This window comes from Gekko japonicus, unplaced genomic scaffold (genome assembly GCF_001447785.1).
Source record: "Gekko japonicus isolate JY-2015 unplaced genomic scaffold, Gekko_japonicus_V1.1 scaffold639, whole genome shotgun sequence".
NCBI lineage: Eukaryota > Metazoa > Chordata > Lepidosauria > Squamata > Gekkonidae > Gekko > Gekko japonicus.
The window spans coordinates 7,877-18,834 of NW_015176471.1; the positions used below are offsets into that span (position 1 = coordinate 7,877).

The 10,958-nt window shown below is 46.4% G+C and overlaps 1 protein-coding gene across 1 annotated transcript in view; it reads left to right on the forward strand.

The window, feature by feature from the left end:
* The first annotated feature begins 10,692 nt into the window (after positions 1-10,692).
* HACD3 (3-hydroxyacyl-CoA dehydratase 3) overlaps positions 10,693-10,958 on the forward strand; it is a 24,840-nt gene continuing 24,574 nt past the window's right edge. The window contains exon 1 of the mRNA XM_015427134.1: positions 10,693-10,893. Within this exon, the coding sequence (XP_015282620.1) occupies positions 10,789-10,893 (105 nt within the window). The 5' untranslated portion in view covers positions 10,693-10,788. The remainder of the gene's footprint in view (positions 10,894-10,958) is intronic.

The window sequence follows — 10,958 nt, forward strand, 5'->3', positions numbered from 1 at the left end:
GCCCTCACATCCAGTATAGGAATACCTTCTGTTAGAGAAACTCAATATGACTACTACCGGAGACCCAGTTGGAAGAGAAACGTGGGTACTAATGGATAAATGGTACCCGGTTCTACAAAAGCTAGATGTAGATAAGCTTGAATGGGAATCCATGACAAAATTTAAGCTACTAGCTTTAGGTTAAAGTACCAGTTGGTCAAAATTTAGCTATAAAAAGGTACTAAGGACATTGGCAGTCCTTTAGGATCACAATTTAGCTCGTGGAGTCTACAGAAGGAGCCCTCGGCATGCCAGGAGGCATCAAACGGGCCGCGCTCCTTGCTGAGATGCCCCCCTCCACGACAGGGCTCTACAGTCTAAATAGACGGCATGCCGCGGGTGGATCCAGAGCGCTCTGAAAGAGGGGGTCTGGCTGCTGACAATCCCCCCCAAAGGAAATATGACTGGTCATGGGACTTTCTCACAATTCCCATTGAGGCTTCCCACAGAGGAAATCCAAGAGCTCAAAGAACTGAGATAAGAAACAACGGGGGCAGGGGAGACGATTAAGGGGGAGCCATCGAGACAAGAGAGAGAGAGAGAGTTGTGTGTGTGTCAAATCGTATCAATAAGACAAGTGATAGAAAAATTTGGGGGCCCTGAGAAAGTTCCTGCGGTCTTTCAGGAGGAGGGATCAGGCTAAAAGGACGATGGTCAGAGTTGTGCCAGGGTGGAATCAGCTGCCTGGGGAGGCGGTGAGCTCCCCCTCCCTGGCAGTCTTTCGGCAGCGGCTGGACAGATCCTTGTCCGGGACGCTTTAGGCTGATCCTGCACTAAGCAGGGGGTTGGACTAGATGTCCTGTACGGCCCCTTCCAACTCTGGGATTCAATGATTCTATGAATTATTGTCAGTTATGCTGCCATGATTATGGGCAAGAGTGCATCTGCTTGACCTGTGTACCAACTGTTACTGCATTCCTTTGTCTTTGCTTATCTATCACCTTGCTAGCTAGCGGCCTGTGTACTGTCTTCCCATCTATTACCCATGAGATACGTTTCGATTTCCAGCTTTGGCTGTTAAGGGCCTGGGGCCCCATTCTCCTGCGCGTGGGAGTCAGGCCGATTGGCCTAGGAGTGTGTGTGTGCGTGTGCGTACGAATATCCCTATCCCATTATGCTTGTAGGAAAGTAGCCATTCCTAACAGTGCTGATGTTACTGCCTCTATAGCTCTTACATTAAAGTATAACCTTATGTTAAGTGTGTACTGCTTTGTTTGGCTGTGGAACCTGACAATTATTCCTTTTCTTTTTCTCTAAGGGGGATTTTTTTTCCTGAGAGGCCAAATTGGGGTGCATTACATTACATTCATTGCAGTACATTCACCATTCCAATATGCCATTCAAAAAAGGAATACACTCAAAAGCAGAGGATGTATAGCCCTTCTTGGTAAGGCCTGAATGAGTTTAGCATATATAATGGAACAAGAAACCAAGATCCCTGTTGAGTCCTGGGGAGGCCTTTGTCCCAAGGGTCGCAAAAATTTGCAATTCAGCAGTGTCCCTTCCCATTCTGCCACAGGAGAATTAACCCAGCCAGAGGGTCAATGGACACAACTCTGACCTCAGGAATCACAAGGCTGAGAATCCTGTAGGAGAAGACCTAATTCTTCCAGGGCGTTCAGCGGGGGACCTCCAAGCAGCTGTTTGGTGGCAAAGGAACTTCAAGAACAGAATGGAAGTTGCATCCCCTGAAGAATTTGGGGGTCAGAGATGGGAAATGATCAGCTGTGGTTAGGGGATCCTTACTCCAGTCCACCTCTCCACTTCCAAATCCACCTCCTTCAACACCTTCAAGTCAAACTCCGCCGTCCACTACTCCAGTCCACCTCTCCACTTCCAAATCCACCTCCTTCAACTCGATCTGCGCCATCCACTCCATCCACTACTCCAGTCCACCTCTCCACTTCCAAATCCACCTCCACCTTCAACTCGATCTGCGCCATCCACTCCATCCACTACTCCAGTCCACCTCTCCACTTCCAAATCCACCTCCACCTTCAACTCGATCTGCGCCGTCCACTCCGTTCACTACTCCAGTCCACCTCTCCACTTCCAAATCCACCTCCACCTTCAACTCGATCTGCGCTGTCCACTACTCCAGTCCACCTCTCCACTTCCAAACCCAGGGGGACCTAGCAACGCTCAGAAGTGGAGGGCCTGAGGTGGCGCAAGAGACTGAATTCCCCACCTAAACATACTTCTGGCTGCCGGTTCTAGACCCAAGCTGGGACTGAAACCTTATACTAGGCTGATCTGTATATTTGTAACAAATAGAAATAGCCCTTTAATGTGTGTGTGTGTGTGTGTGTGTGTGTGTGTGTGTGAGAGAGAGAGAGAGAGAGAGAGAGAGAGAGAGAGAGAGAGAGAGAGAGAGAGAGAATCCTTGTAAAATAGGAACCCTTGTAAAATATCTCAGAAGGATCTGGTATAGTATTACCCATCAAGTTTCTTTCCTCCCATGAAACATTCTGCTGAAAGGCTGGTTCAGTAGCCATAATTTCAGGGACAGTTTCTTGGGCTACTAATTAGCACGGCAAGATATTGTTCTAAAATTGCCACCAGAAGAACGGAATGAGAGGTGAAGGAATGTGGCCATCGGGCAAAGGAGGATAAATGAAAAGTCAAGAACTAGAGCGGGGTGGTGGTGGGAAGGAACCTACGAGATGGGTGCACTCAACAAAGGAGGCCACAGTCCTCAGTTTGCAAGACCTGAGAATGGCTGTTAATAATAGGACATTTTGGATGACAATTCATAGGGTAGCCATACATTGGAAACAACTTGAAGGCACTTAACTCTCTCTCACAGACACACACTTTTTAATGTAAAGTTTTATTGAAAATTCAATATGTAACAATACAGTATAACACAATACATTTACAGTGTAAACAAGCTTATGTAGTTTTAAACAAGATGGTGTCATTAACAACCTTTAATTACAAACCATTGCTCTAGAATCAGGATTATTTAAATAGTGTGCAGCTGCTAGCCCTAAACACGGCGCACTGAGGCTCATGTGGTCCACCAAAGTACCACAGAGTAATGAATAAACACAGAGTTACCATAGTAAATATAGTTAATAGCTGGGATTGTCTTGTTATTTTTATAAATTGTACTCTCCCAATGGTTCTAATTCTTATCTTGTTGTAATCTATACCTCCCTAGTTTTCCTGGTTTACCATGTTTTGTGCATTGTAAAAAAATATAAAAATATTTTTTTTAAAAGAAAAGAAATAATTTTCTGCGATAAGTTCCACATCAACACATTACACACACACACACCTTTGACCCTCCTAGCAGGAATCTCCCATCCGTTAGGCCTGAACACGTTTATATTCTTTTTCCGTTTGTTTGCTTACTATTACTAAATATATAGATACCATAACTGAGAGACAGACTGGATTTCATAGCTCGTTTGTGCATTTTGCAGAAGCAACCCCAAATTTACCATCAAGCCTCCTAAAGGCTCCCACAGTTGTCTTCTTCCTCCTTGTCTCATGGGGTTGCCAATTTTGGATTGGGAATGTCCTGGAGGTTTGGGGGTGGAGCCTAGGGAGGGTGGGGTTGGGGGAGTGGAGGAATTGTAGAATGCTTAAGGATACATCAGCCTCCAATCTTTGACATATTTATTTCCTTCAGTTTTTGCCCCAGAATTGAACCCAAATAATACAATGCTTGATCATTGTATCTGCTAAACATCTTCATTATGTTGTATGATAATTTACTGCTCACCCTCTGCCTATATGGTAGTTTCCAAGAAACAGTGCATAATACATTTAGGTTCAGGAATAGTCCAATAAGGTCCAGAGGCCAACAAGCTATGTACAAAAGATTATTTTTTTTTGGCAGATTGGCATTAATACAGCTACAACATCTTTTCTTAGGGGCTACCTTTGCCATCTTAACCACATATTTAAATAATATCACCTTTCACACCCTAACTTACAAAAATCCAACATTCCTTCTTTAACTCATAATGAACACTTTGAAAATTCAATTGGTTAATATTAGAGGTCTTAACACCTGGGTCAAAAGAAGAAAGGTCTTAACGCCAGTTGCAGCTTACAAAGCCATCAATTCTGTTTCTACACTCTAGATCTGATAAACATCCTATTTTAAAATCTTCTTGGTTTCCGCAACAATTTCAGGCACCAGGGTCGTCTAAAGCAAGAGGAGTGGTGATATTGTTCTCTAAAGCACTCACCTTCTCAGTTAACAGCATGAGAGTAGATCCTCTGGGCCGCTTTCTCATTCTTAAAGGCCCTCTAGAGAGCAGGAAACTCACACTGGCATCAATATATGCCCCAAATCTGAACCAAATTGCTTTTCTGAAATACACCTTTTCGGAGTTACAGGCCTTCACAGAAGGTGCGTTGATCGTAGGTGGAGGGTACTGCAATACCAGGTCGATGTGTGGAGTGGTTGGAGCAACCGATCAGGTGCATTACTATGAATTAAAAGTATAATATCCCTTGATACTGTGGATTATTTTTTAAAAAATATTTTTATTTTTTATTTTATATAACACTTACATATTTATTTATTTATTTATTTATTTATTCTTGGGATTTCTATCCCGCCCTACCCAGAGGCCCAGGGCGGCTAACAACAATTTAAAAAATTTATAACAATAAAACAATTATACAATAAAATTTGGTGCTACAGTCTATATACATTATCCACAGAACAATATGTGTTATACACAATACACAGCAGCCCCCATTTGAGGTTAGCGTTCTTCATAGCGGAAATGCCAGGAACAGTTCTCCCACACAATGTTTCGGGCGAGCTCCTACCCAAAAGCCTGGTGGAAGAGCTCCGTCTTACAGGCCCTGCGGAACTGTACTAGGTCCCGCAGGGCCCGGATCTCCTCCGGGAGCTCATTCCACCAGGCAGGAGCCGCCACCGAAAACGCCCTAGCTCATACAACACATCATAACTATAACTGGTAACATTAAACTACGAACTAGGTGGTTGGTATTAAAAATATTAATACAAATATAAATATATAAAAAATAATAAATATTTTCTTTGAAATGTCAAATAAATTTTACAAACAAATAAGTATTTCTTTGTATTTTGTAGGCATTTTGCTTCGAGGTGATGAACTCACATCATGAATATAATCCAAAAAAGGAAGCCATTTGGTCAATGACGCTGGAGGTGGAGGTCTGGAAGAGAGGCTAGCAGTTTCTGCCCGATGTTTTCCCGATGTATTATTGCCGATATTCCGCCAAAACACATAGTAACAATAATAACTTTTTGAATAACATAACAACAATAACTCTTTCAATAACATAAGAACAACAATAACTCTTTGAATAACATAAGAACATAAGAACAACAATCTCTTTGAATAACATAAGAACAATATTAACTTTTTGAATAACATAAGAACAATAATAACCCCCAAAGGGACGCCACGAGCTCCGCCATCTTGCCCCTGGATGACAATAGGTTTTTCAGTGGTTCATCGGATCTGTGGGAGAGGTCTGTGCCCGGTGCAAGGAAGTTGAAATGCCTTCTGAGAGGAGTTCTGCATACCGTGCTGCCAGAGTCGTGTGACTTCAGGGCAGATAAATACCTCCCCCTCCCTTTCCTCCCCTCCCCGAGTCACTCCTCCATGGTGGCAGGTGTCACAGTGGTTGCAGAGGGCTTCCAGTAAGGCCAAGCTTCGGTTGATTCAAGGACGTGGATTGGAAACCAGCAACAGTTCCTTAATTAACTGTGAACATCATGAAGGTGCTAATGATATTGTTCCCATAGCAGAAACAGGAAGACCCCTTATTCCAACGGAACAACGTCGCTGGGTCGAGGAACTACGGACTGAACCGGTCATAGTCAACCATCATGGATGCGAGGGGGATCTGGCTGCGACCTCTGTCACCCCATTGATTGCCAGGGTCGATTCGGCTGCTCTGGCTGGCTAGGCGGGTGTCCCCGACCTCCCTCACCGCTCCATGTGCGTCCCTCTCGAAGCTGCGCGCTCGGTGGAAGAGGGCGGCCATCCCAGATAGAAGGAGTGTACCGTTCTTCAGTCAAGGGTATATGATAGCTGCATAGTCAACATTCAGACTATGATTAAAGGGATTAAAGACACAGGGACAGATTTGAGCTCCATAAGGAGGGATCTGCTGAGTAACAACGTGAAATTTGAAGGTTTAATGAGGGTAGACCCTTATGAGAGCACATCTGGGCTTATACCCCTGGTTAAACTAAATGTAAAATTTGGACATTGGGAAGGGGAACAGCTGATCTTGGTGCATGAAGACTCTACTCATGACTTCGTGACAGGTACAGACCTGTTATACAAAGCTTCACGCATGAGTGGAGTGCAGACTAGACCCCAGGAAAGACAGACCCTGGATATAGATAATGAGGGCGGGGTGGTCGCTGAAGAGGTTGCACTGGAGAAGGGACAGCACAAGTCAACACTCCTAAGAAAGACAGGAGAAACCGTTCCCAGAAAGTGTCAAAGTAAAACAAACCACGAGTCCAGTAATAACCCCATGATTAATTGTCAGCATAGAATGTTGTCAGATGCCCAAACTTCTAAGGAAGGTCCTAGGATATTTGGAACAACAGGAAGTGTTGCAGGTGTTAAGATGCATGGAGTGTATGTTAGACCAGAAAACACGGCAACCAAAAAGTCTAGGGAAGGTCCAGGAAAGTGGAGACAGGCACAGGGTCCAACATAACATCAAGGCAAGACCCAGACACTTCGAGGTGGGAGACAAAGTCCTTGTAAGACCAGACCATGTGGACAAACGCGATGTAGAATGGCAGGGCCCGTTTCAGATAAAGCAAGTACTACTTTATCCACCTCTGCCTTCAACTCGATCGCCGCCTCCTCACCCGTCTCTCACTGGAGTGAGGTGGGGGCCCCCAACCCCCCTTTTATCCCCTCCCGCGGCCTGTTGGGAATGGGACATTCTTGGCATGAACCGGACTTCTGTAAACTTTGGCAGGAACCCATATTAAATTTAGTTTGCCACCGTTTTGTATTCAAAGAGTTGGTCATGATTTCACTGAACCTACACATAAGGGGAATGGGGAGATTGCACCCCTGTGCCTTAACATTGTATCTTCATCTAGCTGTTCTAAATATCCCAACAAAAGCACACGTCTTCATCTGAAAGCCGCATAAAAGCTTTCAAGACTGTCATCGGGAAAATGGAACTTCTTTAGAATGTGTCCAGGAGAGGAAGCAACATAGAAATTAATGTCACATATCATAGAAAAAACTGGTTCCTCACCTCTCCACCTTTATTTTTAAGAGATCATTTTCCTCCATAAACATCAAAACTTGGGTTTTCAGGAATTCCATCTTTTTGTAGTACTCCATTCTCTGTAATATGAGGAACAGAACACTCTTAGCCCGACCGAGTGGCCCTTGGCCTGTATGTCATCACTTGCTCGACAAGCAACACTTTCCTTCAGCCGCAGGAGAGTCCCTCCCAAGGTGTTCCTCCCCGTTTCCCACTAAGTGTTACTCAATTAGAAAGAGAAACGATCCGGCACCCACTGGCTGGGCTGGCACCCGGCAAGACCCCTGGCCACAAGTAGGGAGCAGGTGGTTCGACAGGCCGCTTGTGCTCGTGACAGGCCGGTCCTTGTCGGCCAGGCCTCCGCTCTTTGGCCCCACTGCCCCATGGTCTAGCCCTCCTTGCCTCTTATCTCCCATACGACTGCCGCTTCTCAGGGCCCTCGTGTACCTGGTTGGAAATATGTGTGTTGCAAGGCCTAAATCCAGTCATTAGAGGGTTAATGTGTTTCCCTTGTGTGCTATTGTTCAGATTGACCTAAGGTAACCTGGCACAAAGCCAATAGGGAGGAAGCCCGAGAAACTGGAGTCTGTTTACTAACCATAATTGGTTAATGTATTCAGGTGATTACCTTCTAGGGTCAAGAAGAAAGAAGAATTTCCATTACCAACCGTGTGGTCTGTCGGTCTGTCCTTGTACTTGTAACAGTAAGGATGTAGTCTTCAAAGGTTTTGAACTTTACAGGTGAATAAACAAAGATCGAGGGGAGGAGAAAACCAGGCCAGCTGCTTTGGGTCCCCATCAAGGGGAAAGGCGGGGCATCAAAGAAGGAATTAGGAAGACACATAGAAACTCATGCCAATTATAACAGAGAAAACGGGTCCCCAAGACACTTCTCACCTCTTCAGGAGGTCCGGGAGATTCTGATTCTCCTGGGCGAGAGCTCTTTCCTCAAACCACAGGGACTGGAAATCCACCTGAATCTTCTCTAGATCCTTTCCCTGCCTACAATAAACACGAGGAACAGAACAGCCCACAGAGTGGTCATTTGTATCTATGTCAGCAACACCTGTACCGCCCTCCAACTGCAAGTACCCAAAGAGGTGCATTTTGGACCAGTCGCATCTTCCGGATCAGTCTCCAAGGGCAGCCCTGTATAGAGTGCGTTACAGGAATTCGGTATTTCCCTGAACACGAGGTGAGACTGTACCTCTGTGTCTTGACCCTGTGTGCTCCTTTTGCTAGTCTCAAGAGTCCAACAAAAGTACATCTCTGAATACGAACAGGATGGAAAAGCCTTCAGAACTGAACAGGGTCTCTGTTCGGATACAAGGTGAAACCACCATTTAATTAAACTGACTGTGATTGTCTGAATGCACTTCACGGCCGAAGGTTAGTTAGGGTCCGTCAAAGCAGGATTTGAGGCTGACTAATTTTAAAATCTTGCATTTGCAAGGTTGCTTTCATATAAATCATTCATTTCAAAGGCTGCTTGAAAACTATTCCGTTTTGTACTCAAAGAGTTGGTCATGATTTCACTGAACCTGCACACAAGGGGAATGGGGAGATTGCACCCCTGTGCCTTAACATTGTATCTTCATCTAGCTGTTCTAAATATCCCGACAAAAGCACACGTCTTCATCTGAAAGCAGCATAAAAGCTTACAAGACTGTCATCGGGAAAATGGAACTTCTTTAGAGTGTGTCCAGGAGAGGAAGCAGCATAGGAATTAATGTCACATATCATAGAGAAAACTGGTTCCTCACCTCTCCACCTTTTCTGAAGCTCCTCATTTTCCTCCATAAACTTCCAAATTTGATTGCGGAGGAATTCCACCTAACTGAGCTTTTTGTACGCCTCCATTCTCGTCCACCACTCCAGTCCACCTATCCACTTCCAAATCCACCTCCACCTTCAACTCGATCTCCGCCTCCTCACCCGTCTCTCACTGGAGTGAGGTGTGGCCCCCCCGACCCCCCCTTTTATCCTCTCCTGAGGCCCCTTTGTGTGCTAAGCGGGGGTGCGTGTGTCACAATGGTCCCAATTTTAGCCATCAGAGCCCGCCCCCCCCGGGCGGGGGAATAGCCCTTAGTTAACTAGGGGGCCCTAATTTGTGGCTCCTCAAACTTGTCCCTTCTTGTCCCTGGCCGGCATCATCACCACCATCATGGGGGCGGGGCCCTGTCACTGCAGCCCCCGGAGTGCTGACATCCAGTGTTCCCTCTAAGTTAGTCTGAGCGAGCTCACCGTCTTTTAGCCTCCGGCTTGTACTTTTTCGTCTGGGCTCAGGAAGAAGGTGGCTCCAGAGCAAACTGACTGATGCAGCGGAGAGAGGAAGCCAAGGCGTTGTGTTTTTTTCTCCTGAGGGAGTGGAGAATTTCTTTTTTAATTAATATTTTTATTGAGTATATGTTACAATTTCATACGGATATTCTTTCCAAATATGTTATACTCCTTTTGAAACTTAAAAACACACACACACAACCATTGAGGTGACATATCACCTGTTTATATCTTAATCCCAATCTTGTTTATACCCTCATCTTTTTCTTATTTCCTTATATTACCCGCTTATAATACCACCATGCAACTTCCTCTATATCATATTCTATTATATTCTTCTTGTGTCTTCTTCAGTACCTAGAAAAGAAAGCTGGACGGGGTTGCCTGGAGAATTTCTGAAGGAGATGTTCCTGAGGAGAAAAGCCTGTGGAGACAGAGGAAGGCAGTTGGCCGAAGAGCGGCCATTTTCTGGCACGGGCGTTGGAGCCTCAGTGTTTGTGGCACTTCTCCTGCCTGACTGTGAGGGGAAGTGGCTCCTCTCAGAGCTCGTGGTGAAGAAGAGAGACCTCACCGAAGGCGGCGACGTGACCTGTCTGCAGTTTGTCAGTCAGAGCCCAGAGGCCAAAGAGAGTCCCTTCACTTTTCATCCTGACTTTGGGACTGCTCAAGATTTATTCTCTCACTGTTCTGTTTAAAACTCCCAACTCTGAACCTGTTGTGTCACCACCATCAAATTAAAAGCTATCCAGGGCGTAAGATTTCAAGAATCAACCCTCCCTTTGCCAGATTTGATTTGACAAAGGTATTCTGAGGGGAACGGAGCTCTGACATTAAAAAAAATTAAAACACCTGAACAATTAAAATGATAAAACCAACAAAACAATAAAGCTAGGATGCGAGTCCTAGGGTTGCCAGGTCTGGAAAATACCTGGAGTGTGTCTCCAGGCCTGGCCTGGAGGTTGGCAACCCTCGCCCAGCTTTCTATTCTCCTGCCTTCAGCTGCAGCGCCTGCGCACCCTGGCCGCTGGCGCGCAGCCGCGCTCCCTCCCTCCCCGGGGAAGGAACCTGTCCGGGCAGGCGGGGCGAAGGGGGCCGGGCCGTCGCCGCCTGCGCCTGCGCGTTCCGTCCTCCAGCCTGCCCGGCTGCTCTTTCCCCGGCCGCGCGTCTAGCCAGCCAGCCAGCCTGCCTCCCTGGGGCGCCAAGATGCCGAGCGGCGGCAGCAGCAGCAGCAGCAGCCTCACCCCGCAGGTGCACTGGGCGCAGCGCCACCGCGAGCTCTACCTGCGCGTGGAGCTCAGCGACGCCCAGGTGAGGACAGGCCTCCGCGGCGGTGGCGGCGGGAGCACCTGCTGCCCTTGGCTGGAGGGCGGGGG